General features: G+C 39.4%; 1 protein-coding gene across 1 annotated transcript in view; it reads right to left on the reverse strand.

Moving 5' to 3' along the window:
- Positions 1-15,654, reverse strand: part of MRC2 (mannose receptor C type 2) — a 53,262-nt gene that overhangs the window by 24,399 nt on the left and 13,209 nt on the right. Inside the window, exons 2-10 of the mRNA XM_018569006.1 lie at positions 9,920-10,309; positions 8,358-8,531; positions 7,538-7,702; positions 7,200-7,313; positions 5,935-6,072; positions 5,486-5,677; positions 2,718-2,872; positions 1,345-1,452; positions 226-341 (exon numbers count right to left, since the gene is read on the reverse strand). Of these exons, the coding sequence (XP_018424508.1) occupies positions 226-341; positions 1,345-1,452; positions 2,718-2,872; positions 5,486-5,677; positions 5,935-6,072; positions 7,200-7,313; positions 7,538-7,702; positions 8,358-8,531; positions 9,920-10,309 (1,552 nt within the window). The remainder of the gene's footprint in view (positions 1-225; positions 342-1,344; positions 1,453-2,717; positions 2,873-5,485; positions 5,678-5,934; positions 6,073-7,199; positions 7,314-7,537; positions 7,703-8,357; positions 8,532-9,919; positions 10,310-15,654) is intronic.

Raw genomic sequence — 15,654 nt, forward strand, 5'->3', positions numbered from 1 at the left:
TGGGTTTAGGGTGTAGTAAATTCTTACTATTTACCTTATACTACAATATTGACTATTTACCTTACACTATATGGAATATTACTAATATTTCTCTTAGTGCAGGATTCCTTTAAAATCTTATACATAAACCAATTTATGATAATTATGTCATTATGCAGACTTCAAACGTAATAGCAAGTAATTTCATAGGGTGACAAGTTCATATCTACTTTTGGAGATACCTACCTGTTCTGCACATTGACCAGTCTAGCGCTGCGGTCAGAACATGACTTGATAGCTTCATTGTACGTCATTTGGTCGTCACTCAACCAGTAGCAAGAGGGACTGTGCCAACTCCAGCCCTAGGGAAGTTAGGAATATTGTTCAAAGTACAATATATATAATTATACCAAAATAAAATAAAACAAATGGTCATTAGTTTGCAGGTGTATTGAGACCATAAAAAACATTTTGCTCTTCCAGTGCATTGTGTCCTGCCAGTGATTTCCACTAGATGGTGACAACTGTCTACATCTCACATCAGTTGGTGCTTAGAGGCAGATTTTGCCTATTAAGCTTGTTTTCATGTTTGCTGTGTTCACAAACAACCATTTATTTTCTGTCTGATTCCACCTTAATTAAGTTGTAGGAGCACATCAAGGAAGCTGTTCAAACTCTATTTATGTACTGGGTGGGTGGATGTTGGTTACTAGGTGACAAAGGTTGGTTATATGGGAGGAAATTTAAACAGGGATGCTGTTTGGGTTACCCTTGAGAATAGAGAACATGGAAAGCACAGAAAACATTGGGGCTGGTTCACACTGGAATTTTCCACTGGGTCTGCGGCTAACTTATTCTGTACTTAGCAATTCTGGGCTCAGAGTTGGAGGGTGCCTTCCAGAAAGACAACAGTTCCTCCTTTAGGAAACCAATATCAATACACATCAAGACTGTGCTGGTTGACTGGCGGAACACACATTGAAAAGTTATGTGCAGTGTTAAGGTGAGTTCATTGCTAAGCATGGAGTCAATGGCAAATAACACCAGGACCTGCCAGAGAGACCCAAAATATCATCATATGCTATATGAAACACTATCACAATATATAGTATAGCAAGTAAAGACTGAGTCATTTTGAGACACTATTTACTCAAAAGGTGTGCTCATTTCCCGATTGCGCCTCAGACTAGCCAACAGTCCCTTTTATGATGCCTCTAAGTGACAGGATAATTGTTAGAGGAAAAAATAAATGTTTTCATTCAACTTTAACTCCTTCTACATACAGGGTATAGCAACATGATGCACATGACACTGCAGCTAAACAGTTATTAAGGAACTACAAATCCCGGCATACCCTGCCAGTACCTTTTGGCACCCATTATTGTCTTCAGAGCTCCCTTGTGTGACTAATCCAGGCTTCTTACAGATTGATGGCAAGGTCTGGTTGCATGGACTGTCATTCCATTTTCCCTCCTATAAAGAACAGATCGCATTAAATAAAAAAAACCAGACAAAACACTATAAAACATAACACTTCTTAAGCAGTAGCTCCATTTTATTTAAATATCTAGTGTCCATGAGATTATTTAAAGGAAATCTGAACTGAGGGAAATATGGTCATTGCAGACATCCTTCTGAAAATGCAGGTTGCCAGGCTATCACTGGCTGTAATCATTTCTGAGATGATGTCCTGGAATAAGTAATTCTTCCTAACTTGTTTACTTGTTCCAGGTCAGTTACTCAGACAGCATTGAAGACACTGGATCAGCATGGCAACCAGGGAGCTGATATTTCCAGAAGTCCAAACTTCCTATAAGAAGGCTGCGCAAAGGGCATTGATGTGCAGTAGTCAGAATATATAATTAGCGGACTATGTTAGTTAGGCTTTGAGATATATATATATTTGTATATGCGGTTTATATGGGTTACCTAGGATTCTCACCTACACTTGGTGAGGGGCTCCAGGGTTTGTGTCTGATGTGGAGAAACTGGAGAAAATAAACTTTCTGCTTTCTCCACATCCGGTTTCTCTTTTGAGTTCTGGAACCCGGGGGCGTTGTTGAGCTTTGGGTGAAATAAATCCTCCATTAATTTTACCAGATTACACATTTTACCTGATTACCAGATCTCAATATGTATCTCAGCGGTTCACAGGCCACTATATGTGGGAACTGACTGATACACAAGGCTCCCTCATTCTCTCTGCTATAAGAACCTGCTGCTTGGTGAAAAGACTGAGTGCTGATAGAACACAAAAAATGTCCAAGGGTAGCCTGTTTGTTTTGGGGAACCCATTAGGGGACACCTAAAATAAGGAAGTAAGCTGAATTTAGATCCTGGGTCTTCACACCTGCTGTACCCATTACGAGTGGCTCCCACTTTCCCTGATGGATATTTCATTTATTTAAAAATGTGTGAAATTTAAAAGGAGAATCTGAAACACACAAAGGTGGATGGTACCATCCAAACCTCCCAGGTGGACAGGAACAGAGTCAGGAAATATTTATGGGAGATATAACTTTTGGAGTATCTAAGACATGAGCTTCTTACAAGGCATTTTTGGAAAGACTACTTCTTTAACTTGATTGAAAAAAGGATGCATGCATGAGATGAGTTATTATAGATCATTGTCAGTTTTATCAACAATAAGCTCCCACTGCTGTAACCCCTATTACACAACCAGAAAGCATTGCGCATTGATGAAACACTCTGATAAAAGCTGATTGCTCATGACTCACCGGTCCCCATATAGTCACACAATCTTCCATGCTGTCCCTAAAGTTGTTGGGCTCAAAAGGATGCCAAGACGTAAAGGTAACAGCACTCCCATCTGACCATTCAAAGCTCATCTGATGCTTGATGTCATTGAGCCCAATCCACAACTCTTCCACATCTGTAGACATATAAATATTATTTTGCACAAATCTTGAATGTAAGGCAAGGTCTTCGAAAGCTGAGGAGAATGCAGTAAATGTAGGAGCAATCTTCCTAGGTTCAAAGCTCCACTATCCTGTCCACAAACACTGTGAATGGCCTGCTAAATATGCAATGGGTTGTAAATACTCAAACTAATGGCAAGTTAAACACAAGTGCAAGGCTTCCCAGAAAGCAACGGCATTAATTTTACTTGTGTTGTGGCATTGGCTGCTGATATTGAACATGTGTGACAGCCATAGTAAAAAAAAAGATGGGCCTCTTTTCTATATATGTCATCATACAGTGTCTATGTCATCATTAAAGCAATCCTGATCTACAACTGAAGGTACCCACAGACATGAGATGAGAGCCAACTGGGATGGAAAACAATCTCATGTTTTGTCAGATTCCCTGCTGTTGGGGGTAATGAGCTGTCAGACACATCAGAAAAGTGTGTCCTGATCAGTATTGTTTCCCCTGATGAGCCAACAGCTACTTTCCATATTCTTTCGTCACCATTCAAATAAACCTGTATGCTCAGTAAAGCCAACCATACAGGTGTAATAAGAATTCCGCAGTACTTATCACTTCCACTGCCTGCCTTCCCTCTTAAGCCTATGGCCAGTCAAGGAAAATGTGATTTTCTTTTAAATATACAGTATATGATATAATTTAATTTTTTAACCTTTACATCAGGCAATCATGAAAAATTTAATATGAAAATCTCATATTTAACACTTGCAGACAGTAGAGGGAACTCTAAACATGTCTCAGCTGGCAAGTAGAAACAGCAACAGCCTAACTTAAAGAAACAGAGGCTGCTGGCAGGTATAGATGGATGCTCCGCAACGGTGTCATGGATGCATCCTGTAATAAATTGAATTATTATTTGTAAAATAAAGATTTTATACAAGTTATTACAATATTTGTAAATTATTTATGAACTTTTTAAAACAATTAAATAAATTAATTTTTAAAATAACCGTTTCCCTTGAACAGATACTTTTTTTTGCTTTTGAAGTACCGTAGTTGATTGCTAAAAAAAATGACTACAAAGTGTAAATGAATACTTTCTAAAGAATAAACTTTCAAATGGGCAACATGATAGTTTCATGAAACTGTTGCTCGTCCCCTCCAGGCTGGCCACTGTTTCTAAAATTCCAGCATGCAGAATGTAGAGTCCGCACTTTTCCAATGCAAAGAACAGATGACAGAGAGTGCCCCAGTGAGGCTATAGCTACAGTCCGGCCAGACTGTTTGTGTTCGACAATCTGCAGAACTGATTAGACAGGAACTAAACTGGCTTTGTTTACAGCCGCGTACTAAAGGCAATCTTAAATCTTTGACATATGTGAATGTGATTTTTCCTATTTTAAATTTTGCAATAAAATTATCAACACATGTATTAGCCTGATACATATATGGTATAAACTGTATATATGCTACTTTGTAGTGCTGCACGATGATTGACCTCTATTGCCACTTTCAAATACAGGTAAGCATGGACTTAACATATATAGGTAGCCTTTTTAACTATTTTTCTTAGCAGTCAGCCAAGGATGGAAACTGCACTCTCAAAGGTTGCCCATCATCATTATTGAACGGTCAGATGTGTATACAAATGCCCATGATTAACCAAGCTTCAGGTAGCATCTAAGGTACTTTAAAGTTTGCTTAAAGCATGCCTCCCAGTCATCCAAATTATCAGGCTATGTGTCTCTGAAGCTTCAAGAATGCTTTTGAGTCTATCATATGCTGTAAATAAAAATGCTTTGGTCTCAGCAGAGCTTCTGTTTAGAGCAATAAAGTAGAGGGAAGCAGTGTGCAGACTCAGCATTGGCTTATTTCAGGTAAAAAAATCAGTGATCAAGCAAGGGCAACCCATCAAAATTGCTTTGTACTTCCCAGAAAGATTATTTGGGGATGTCTGGCACTGTCCCTAAGAAAACTGATTGCCGCTTCATCTGATCCAAAATAGCCATATTAGGAGATGGTCATATCATGTCTTTGGGCACCTTAAAATGTAGAACACCATAGGACTGTACTCTTCCAGAACAAGCACAGGCCTGTCAAGATAACCTGTTGATCTTTAGCACAGAGCTGCACCAGAGACAGGAAAAGGTTACCATGATTGGTTCACTCCAGTACACCAAAATGTATCGGAGAGGGATGGCTTCTTCTGGTAAAGGCAAAACCAGAACTGGGTCTTCCAATGATAAAACAACCTCACATCTATTATAGCAGGGAATAACGGGACCAACACAGTTCCATCCTGTCACATTGCTTCAGTGGTTTCATACTCCTCCATGACAGTCACATCTACAAGTGTTTTTTGTTTTTTTTTAGAAAAGTAAAAAATACATTTGTGGAATGACTGTTTATGTAGACTTGTGTCATCAATAAACAGCTGTGTAGATACAATGTTTAGTGAACATGTGTTGTTTTGTTGTACCATTGGAGGTCTTTTTAGTTTCCTCACGTGCCCTCAGAAGAAGAAACACGTATGGCCCAAGGGGCAAAGAGCTATCTTTCAGCCTTCCCTGGTACGCATGTGGCTAAGGACGGTTCCTCTTAGACATAAAGAACTCACCTTGTTTAATCTGCTTGGTAATGAATTCTAGCTCCAGCAGGCTTTGAATGCTGGCAAGGTTCCCCTCACTCCGCACACACGTTTTTCTAGCCTCTTGCCAGCTCCTCTTCTCATTGTTTAAACGGTAGCAGTTAATGCCATAACTCTGCCATCCAGGATCGCACTGCACAACCACATCTGGTTCGATGGGTTCTGTTGAAAACAGAAGGCGAGGCGTTACAAGAGGTTTGATAAAATCATTTGTTGGAGCCAAAAATGTACTTAAGACATATTGGACAGCCAACACTGCTAGCTTGAGCTGCCTAGAATATACAAAGACCCATTAAAGTGTCTCTTTAGTGGATGAAGTTAATTATGGCCCATTAGTTTACAAACTTTAGTAATGTAATTTATGACCAACCAAGCTTAACAGACACAGTTGCAAACTTGCAACTGTGCCGCAGACTCACCTACGATAGGAAGACTTCTTTTGGAGCTTTTCTTACATACGTAAGGTAGGGCATTATAGCAGTTACGGTTTTGCCAGGCACCCAAGGACTCCGTCCGAATAACCGCACAGTTTTCTTCTTCTGAATTGCTCGGCTGATCTAGGATACAACGGAAAAGGAAAGGGAAACGTGATGAACACAGTAAAGAGAAAAATGTGAAGTATATATCATTAAGTCATGATCAGCCACCTGAGGGTTGTGCTTATTATATTGGTAAACTAGACAAGGGCCAAAGGCCTGTCCATAATCCTGGCATGTTATGGCTCTTTGATAGCACCAGACCTGCCTACATACTTTGCCAAGGTATAACTGCTACTGAAATTATGTTTCCTTTCATTCCATGGTTCTGTCAACGTAATTTATCCATACCAGGCCTGTATTAATAAGAACCTTGCACTTACTGCACTGAACTTTTAGATATTAATAAACTAATACTCCCTAGGCACCCGTGGTCTCTTTGTGTTCCACTGCCCAAGTTTTTTACTTTGGTTGCGCCTCTTCTTCATGCCCATCTTTTTTTTTCCACATTGGAAGTCATATACCTCTTCTTGGATCCTTTAGCCAGTCCACCAATGACTCACACTCCAGATATTGCACATGTGCATAAGGAGAGCTGGCACCATTAGAATCTTTTGGCAACACAGCTCATTGGGTGTAGTGACAATTTCCCAAAAGATTGCAGGCAGTCTATGCTGACGTCACTGGTGCCTAAAGGACCAGAAGTCAGAGTCTGCTTTGAGTATTTTAGTATTCTGCACAATTTATACTTTTTAATAACTTTTCAGCTAGTAATTGTATAGGGGGGATATGGAGCAAGTAACTAAGGGAAAGTGGGATTTCAGGTGAAAGGTCTTTGTGTTCATAATCAAGCATCTATCACAGGAATCTTGACATTCAGTGTGTGCTCTATCATATTTACATTGTATTGTTGCTTATGAAGATAGTATATACCTTGTAAAAAGATTACATGGAGTTTACTCTGTTGCATAATGTTGGCACAATTTGCTACTACAGCTTACTGATAGGCTAACTTGCGTCTATTCATATTTTTCTTAACAGGTAGGTGTGCATGATTGTGGCAGAGACATAAATTGTAAGCTCTTCCAGGACAGCCACTGATGTGAATAGTCTGTTCACTCTCTAAAGCTCTATGGAATGTATCAGTGCTCTGTAAATGAATATTATAAATAAAAACAATGCCATTGCGTCATCTGTCCTTTACATACCATTTTCCCAGTTCAGGTATTTTAATGGAGAGCCGTCTGACCACTGCCAGCCACCATTAACGTTAAGATCATTTAGTCCTATCCATAAAGTGGAACTGTATCCAGTCAGGAGCCCTGTTAGGGAAGGAACAGAAAATAAATAAGTGCTAGAAGTCATTCATACCTTGATCATCAATAGCATGGTGATAAAACAACCCTATTCACCCGGAGACATATGATGTATTAAAAACCCATTGCCAAAGTTCAGCACCACATGAGATTTCAGTTTCTTAGTTTCTTTCAGTTTGTCTTATTAGCAGTTTTGTACTTTCAAAAACATCACAAGTCATTGATTTTACCATTTATGTATGTTTGCTCGTGTATCTCATTGATACTGAGGAGATTAGCATCTTGCTGAAGGCAACTGGTCCAAGCCTCGCCCCATGAAAGTGCCGACTGGAAATTAAACTGGTAGCAGCTGTGGGTAAGTGGATCCTTGTCCCAGAAAGTCTCACAGTCCGCACCTGGAACATAGTATAGTAAAACAAGATGGATACTGTTATAAGGAGTCTACATGTAGCCATGCTTAATCAAGCTGCTTGACCAGTTGGTTCTGGCAACAAGGCCATGGAGGTAAACCCCAAGAAACAAATATTTGTAAACTTTGAAAGTGCAGGTTATTGCACACAGAGATTTTCTGTTATATTGGAAAATGTCTGTGATAGATGTTCAGACCAAATTTAAAAACTTCATTATGCACTCATTAACGTGACAATAATTCAATGGTTAAATTGCCAACGAAAATACATTTTACATCTTTTTCTTAAGTATCTGTGAGGCTTTTATTTAGTACACTGCTCCAAAACATACCCTGTTCTGATTTCATATTATAGGCTGACAAACAGACAAAGATGTCAAATATTTTACAATTTCTTAATTATAGGAGATGTGATCTGATTGCAAAAATGTAATTTTTATCATGTTAATGTCATTTCAAAACTAATGTTCCTTTTAAGGGCTCATTTATACATGATGAATGATATAACAAGTGTTACCACAATGCATGATAACTCAAGATGTGTATGGCAGTGCATTGCCGTTCAAAGTTAAATTCACCCAGATGCATATAAACAGTATGCTGCAAACCACGGATACACATTTAAAATATATTATTCTTACTTTTTACAGGGCAGAAACCCCACTTTTCATCTTTGCCATAGTCAACAGTGGTTGCACACCAGAGATGGCCATCCTCTCGCCCCGTGCTTGTGCAGCCATAAAACCACTGGTTGTCGTACTTGAAAGGTATAGCACAGGGCCGTCCATTGGAGTTCCCTTGTATAGTGTAAATATCTGAATAGGAGAAAGGCCGGGATAGAGTTATGATGGAGTGGAGTAACTAAAAGCAGAAAACTATTTTCAAATACATGGAGAAGATCTATCATTCAAAATTATTAGGCTTTCAAGTTCAACCAAAATGGATATTTCAGTAATGGGAAGTCACTGGTGAGTTGATCCCATCTGCTGGTTTGATGCCTCTAATTTTGCTGCTGGGCTTCCCAGTTACTGTTTATTTTAATATCATTTATTTATTACAGGCATTTATATAGTCCCAAAAATGATGCAGCATTTTACATCAGTCCCTGTCCTCAAGGAGCTTACAATCTAAGGTCCCTGTCTCACATACATACTAGAGCTGGTTTAGGCAGCAGCCATTTAACCTACATGCATACCTTTGGACTGTGGGAGGAAACCCATGTAAGCACAGGGAGAACATGCAATCTCCATGTAGATAGTGTCCTGGCCAGAATTCAAACTGCGAACCACCAGTTCTGAAGTACTAACTACTAAACCACTGTGTTGCCCATATTATGAAGTATCAATCAGGAGAGCAAGACACAGGCACTTTAATATGGCAGTGGCAGGAAGTCTGAATAGAGATTTGATGGGGACATCTTGCCACTAGATTACTCAAGCCCACATTTAATTGAATTTGTGAGTAACCATGCATATATGGAAAATCAGTGCTGAGTGGACAGCTGTGAGAGCCAGCTAACCAACCAGTTTGGAAAATTCCTCTGACACTCAAAATATCCTGCAGTATAATAGTCAGTGCCAATTGCATACTCTATCAGCAATGAAATGTGCTTAACTACCAATGATTGAAGCAAATAATGAGCATACCCAATATTTTGGAACCAAAGCAAAAACAACAATGTCAAATACAAATGCACCGCACAAATAAGGTGATTATCAACAAATAGTTAACATAGTACGTGCAGCTATATTGTCAAGTAAAATTAATGGTTTCAGTACCTTTTGTTGGTAATTGATTCCCTTATAAAGGGGAAGTGATTGTCTCAGGGCAATACCGTCCTCAGAAAAAGTCTCTTGGGAGACCTAGAAATATGTGTCTGCTACTCTATTTATCCCTCTCCATAAGGCAGAGGCGGATAAAGATAGCCCAGTGACCTGATTACTCCCTCATAGGCAGTAACAATGAGATCTCCTAACTTAATGGTGTATGTGCGTGTAGGGAGAACAAAAGACAAAGGTCTGATCATTCAATGCTGAATAGTAATTTTCCCCGATGTATGGCCACCCTTAGACCAATAAGCAAAAACAAAGTGAGGTTTGGGCCTTAAAAAAAAATATAAAAGTGAAAGAAGTTGCCTTATTTGAGTGCTAATTTTTCAACTAAAATTGGTATTTGGGCCATTCTGGTATTAAATCATCCTTACCCTGAAACACGGAGGAACAGATACTTTTGTCTGTTCCAAATAGCAACCACTGTCCGGACGTTTTGGCAGGCGGTTGCTGCAATCCAGTGGCATTGGAGGTCCGCGGAAGTAGCGCAGCAGTCAGCTGCTCCAGCAAAGTCTCACAGCGGCGGATAAAGTAAAAGTTCTCATCACATTGATAGGTGGAGATGGCAGTGGATGTGCTGTTGGATGCAGACGGTACCAACAGACACCTTAGAGTGCCCAAATTGAAGAGCCGGCGGCGGGACACCCAAAGCCATTGCTGTGCCGGTGAGTTGGACTGGCACGGTCTTGTCAGTTGAACCGTGTCTTCCTGAGCTTCCAGACATCCTTCAGCATCAGGACTGTACACCAGGAATGATTCTGGGTCTATAAAATATAAAGGAGGAGAAATCATGTCAACATTTTTGTAGTTTTATTACATCAAAAATGTGTCAGCATAATGAGTGTGAAGTCAAGATGAGCATGACTTAATCTTTGGAAGGAGAGTTGTATAGTAAACCAAACTGTTACATAGCATTCCTCCAACTGTGTTACATAAAGCCCTTAAGCTGTACGTAAAACAGTAACAATTAGCATTTCTTATTTGCTCCCCTCCGGTCTGTTCAATATACCATTGGGAGCATTTTGTTATATCTGATAAGTGAAAGAAAACCTATTGCTCTTGTTAGAAATTAAGAGCTGTCCTGTGTCCTTTCATCACTTACTGTGTTATCTCAAAGAACCCTCCTAGTACTTTCTTGAACTACAAAATGATTAGCCTTTATGTTGTAGACATATAAAAGTGGATGTGGTTGAGTAGCTTAACAGAGGACACTGAGCAGGGCTGATACCACTCAGTCCACAATAAATCTGTGTGTTGTCACCCAACAGCAGAACATAGATGCCGAGTGCATTTTTGGCAGATTAGCAGGTATTTTTCTGGGCAATGTGCATGTATTGCAGAGATGTACTGCATATTTTTATTTTATTTTACCTACACTTTAAAGCAAATCTGTGCTTTGCTTACCTTATATGTGTACCTTTTGGATTGGAATAGGGGCTTTATACTGAGAATGGAGATACTTGATACACAGACTCATTCAAGCCTATGAGGCCGATGTGGCCAGCAATGAAGTCATTTTCATCATACTAGGCTGTGAATACCTGAGAAGGCCACGGCTCTATAACTAAGGTAAATAGACAGTTGGGTATGGGGAGTTAGCACAATTTAACTCTGGGTGGAGAGTCTAGTGAATGGTTATATAAAGGTACAGCTGACCGCACAATGCACTTTCCATATTAAATCCAGAATATTTTACTTGGTGCTTGGTAGGAGATGCAGTTAACAGTAAGAAAATATTTTTTAGTGTTGTAGCAATTGTTCCATTCCTGTAGCTCCAATAATACCGAGGGCGGCATCTGACTGGAGTTGAACTTGAGGAACAGTAATAACATTGAGTACATCGGTCAGTTTGTGGCAATTACGTATTAGGTGTCAGAAGGCAGTTCTCATGGTGTGGCATCTGGATCATAAGGGTGAGTCTGGCACACCGGCTCTGTGGAGCGGACGGGAGTAACATAGGCTTGGTGAATTATAAACAGTTGAGTAAGACGATTGTTCGCTGCTGGGGATACAGCCAGGGGAGTTCCTGGACTTCTTCCCATAACTCTTCATCAATAGGCCAAATAATGTTCTTACCATGGAGCCTGTGTTTTTCACCCTTCTCATAGTTTTAAACGTATGCTTTACTAAAGCAAACCTTTCATTAAGGAAACATGGAGACAATCATTGCTGATTTCTGCTTCTGAGCATTCTAGTTGCCTGGCTCTCATACTGATCAACTTGCTTCAATACTTTGCTATTCCTGAAACAAGTATGCACATGAGGACTTGTCTCTGACTCTACTCTGTTGGGTGTTTATTATTGTGTGGATCCCAGTTGCGTTGATTCTATTAACTTCTTGTGTGGTCAGCGGGCAAGAAAACAATAGATATCCCTGATGGGCACATAAAACCTGACAACATTTCTAACCCTACCTCATTCTAATCAATACTAATCATTTTGGCTGGAGGTCCACTTTAAAAATAGTTAACATGACTTGCCCTTGAAGAGACCCTGTCATCAGAGAGTTCATTTTAACAACAATTCCCCCATAAGTTTATATGACTATTTAATGTATTTGATGTGTGTTATTTACCTATAAAAGCTTCCCATCATAAATAGTAATTAGACACTTTAAGAGGAGAAGCCTATGAAGTCCAAGAAGGGAGGGGACTGTACAAGGGAATTGACTCTCCTTGAGTAGTCAGATTTTCTAGAAAAGTGTATACATAGTTTAAACATTGTGGTCTAGGTCCTTGCTGGGGAGGTCTAACCTCTGTATTTGTCTTGAAGACCATTGTCACTGAGACAGAGAGTGATGAGAAATCCAAAAATTTAGAGTTGTCACTAGAACAAGATGTAAAGCTGGCCATACACTGGGAGATTTCGGAACGTTCGTAGGAAAGATCTTTCCAGACGATTCGATAATGCCATCAGAGACTTCACAAATGCTGTCCAAAATTTTGTTTTATTTTTATTTTGACTTAACATTCAATTTTGGAATAAGTGGAGTTTCCCGAATGAAAACAACATTCAGTGTTGGAATTTTGTTCGTTCAAGAAAAATGTTCCATTCTGCTCCATTTTTGTCACTGCGGGCAAAATTGATCATCAATTTGAACCGATCAACTATTGGAAAGTAAAATGAACATTTTGACAACACATTTTCTCAAACGAAATTCTACTGGTGTATGGCCAAGCTGAAGGAGGAATCTTCCATTGAGGCCACTAAGAGATAATTTATCCTTTAGTATGTAGAAATTTCTTCTTGCTTCCTGTTGTGTCTTCAAGACGGGGGAAAAGTGAGGGGGAAACTAAGACATGATACAAAAAGCAACAAATAAACTAACGGGATTTCCTACTCTATCCCAAAAAGATTTGCCAATATATATGGTTTAATGACACCATAAAGGAATGATGGCTTTTTTTCTGGTTTGCTTAATTTAGGGTGGGACTTTTGCTTGAGCAATCCCCCTCCTCACCTCTCCTTTTTCTTTTGTCTTCCTCTATTCTCTCATTTGATGCTTCCTTTTTCCTTTTCTATCTGGCAAATTTTTATTTTTGTTATTAACATTTTTTTATTTTCTTACCAAAACAACTTATGGCAACTTAATTGGCTGACATGATTCCATTGTTATAATATTTAAACAAAGTAAATCGATTTTAAATTAAATTTCATAAAGTCTACACAGTGCACCCAAATGTTCCCCCTTTACTGGGTTACATCAATGATTTGCAATTTCCTTCCTGTCTACTGTACACAGAACACAACGTAACCTTCCTCTTTTACCTTATTTATTTTGCTATATAGGATGTTGTCAATGATGCAATTGCAGCTTGGTGCATTTAGCTATTCTGTGAACTCCAGACCAGCAGCTATATTCACAGCTGGGTGTAAACTATTTCACCTGCCAAAGGATTTGTTATTGTGTTCAGTCAATCTTGTGACCCCGGCATGCCATAAAGCATAACCCGGTTGTAGTAAACTCACTTTCTGCTTCTGTTGCAGTTATAGCTGAGGTACATCCACATAAAAAAAACCCACTACAGTTGTTTGTCCTCCGTTCCACTCTATATCTCTTTTATTAAAAATAGAGGTTTTACCACCCCTAATACCTTAACCCGTGTCCTGTCACAGCCTGTGCCCTAGGAGTGGCCATGTGCTATGCTGATGATGCAAGCATCCATGAGATGGTCAGCATCAAGACCAGTCAGACACCGGCATACAGAGCATCTTCAACGGACTGGTTGTCACAACTAAAACCAGTGGGGCAGAAGACTAGGCGATCACAGATTAAAATAAGTATTATTAGAACTGTCATTAAAAAAAAACAGGGCTATAGATTGCTTTGGGGTGGGGGAGTCAACAGTGTTTTTTATGTTGCTTTAGGCAATGCAGCTTTGTCACCTTCCTGCTCCAAGCCTATAATTGGACAGTAAAAGAAAAGCTCACTGATGAGGTCATAACTCTGCTTTCTCCCCCTGTAAGCACTTTCACTGTAGACTAAAACTAGTGTGTAAAGCACTAGAGCTCTTATTGATTAACAGTACTGCCCTGCCCCATCCCACACCGGGTACTGCTGTGCAATCCATTACAGGAAACTGATATCTAGACACATTCAGCTACTTATGCTAGCTCTATGTAGAAGTACAATGAATGTTATTTTAGTGAATACATCATTGGATTAAATTGTGTTTTATATCTGCCTTGAGTTCAGAGGTCAGCTTTAACATTACAATCAAAAGTAGAACTTGTACCTTTTGTTATTGTTTAAATTACAAAAAAATTCCTGAACTGTGTGTGGCCAATCCTTCTCCACGGCATGACATAGACATCAATATTGGGGACACATACAAGCATATTATGTCCCCATCTGACTCCCAAATATATTGATGTAGGGCAGGCCTGGGCAGCAAATTATTCTGGGTGTTTGGCACATTAGATGCTTTTCTACCTTCAGAAACAGATGCAATAGAATATACTCCAGAGATCTAACCAACTCCAGCATGAGGAACCATAGACATGTTTTGTTCTATTTCAATCACTCTTTCCTGTTCCTGTGAATTGTTAGCGGGCACCAAGCTTCCCAATGTGTTTGTGTGATGAATCTGCATACCAATTGTACACATGTGTGAGTTCATACGGTTTTTGGTGATTTAATTTAAGGCACAACGGGAAACCAAAAACCAAAAACGAGTTAGAACAGCAGGGTTTAAATATACTCCTACAGGAAATGTTTCTCTGTGACATTTCTGGATGACCAGCGGGTGAGCAGTCTAAGGAGATGGGAACTGCATTATAGTACCTGCATATAAAGTGAAACACCACTTTTGTTTACAAGAATTCTATATACAGTATGTTGAAGAGATTTTGGCAATCTTTTTTTTTTTTCTTCCAGTTTTTTTGTGCTAAAATGGGCTGTTGAAATTCTATGAAATATGAGACATATTGTGGTTCCTCAAGGAGGATGTGATCATCAAGTCCATAGATCTGTATTTGAACATAGAACTAGTCCTATCACTGTTATTAGAGTTATGTAGAGTCCTCACAACTGGCCACTAAATCTGGAGCACTTTCACATGGGGAAGGTAGGCCCTTTGCTCCATTATGCATTAATGGCTTTGATTGAGCAGGAAGGTGATAAAGGAGCACTGGAAAGGTGAGTATACCTTGCTGGGGGTTGGGCTATCAGGAGGCCCTGAATGACCAAAGTGACAGTCTCTATTTATGCTACACCCTAAACGTAACATATACTTTAACCACCTTTACCTAGAAAGGCAGATAGCATTACCCACGTCTTTGGACTTATCCTTACTTTATCAGGTCAATACTTCCATACCCAGGGCTATAACTGTATGCAATGTGGCCCCATAGTAAAACCATGAAGGCAACCCCTGTCTCTTTAATTTCTATATCAAAGGTGAATTTTTCTAGCGGCAGAGAATAGTATTTACATGCATTCATTATATTCAAATTAATTTGCCAAATTCTCTTCCAATCTGCATAAACCACTATGTAGAAACAGAACTGGGCACCTGTGCTTTAAGGCCCCAATACAGTTGTATAATCTGCTATGATTATAGTCACACCCCTCCCAATGCCAGTTTGTACAAGTTCAATGACAATATTT

The sequence above is a fragment of the Nanorana parkeri genome, unplaced genomic scaffold, assembly GCF_000935625.1.
Source record: "Nanorana parkeri isolate BGI_ZX_2015 unplaced genomic scaffold, ASM93562v1 scaffold1272, whole genome shotgun sequence".
NCBI classification, from domain to species: domain Eukaryota; kingdom Metazoa; phylum Chordata; class Amphibia; order Anura; family Dicroglossidae; genus Nanorana; species Nanorana parkeri.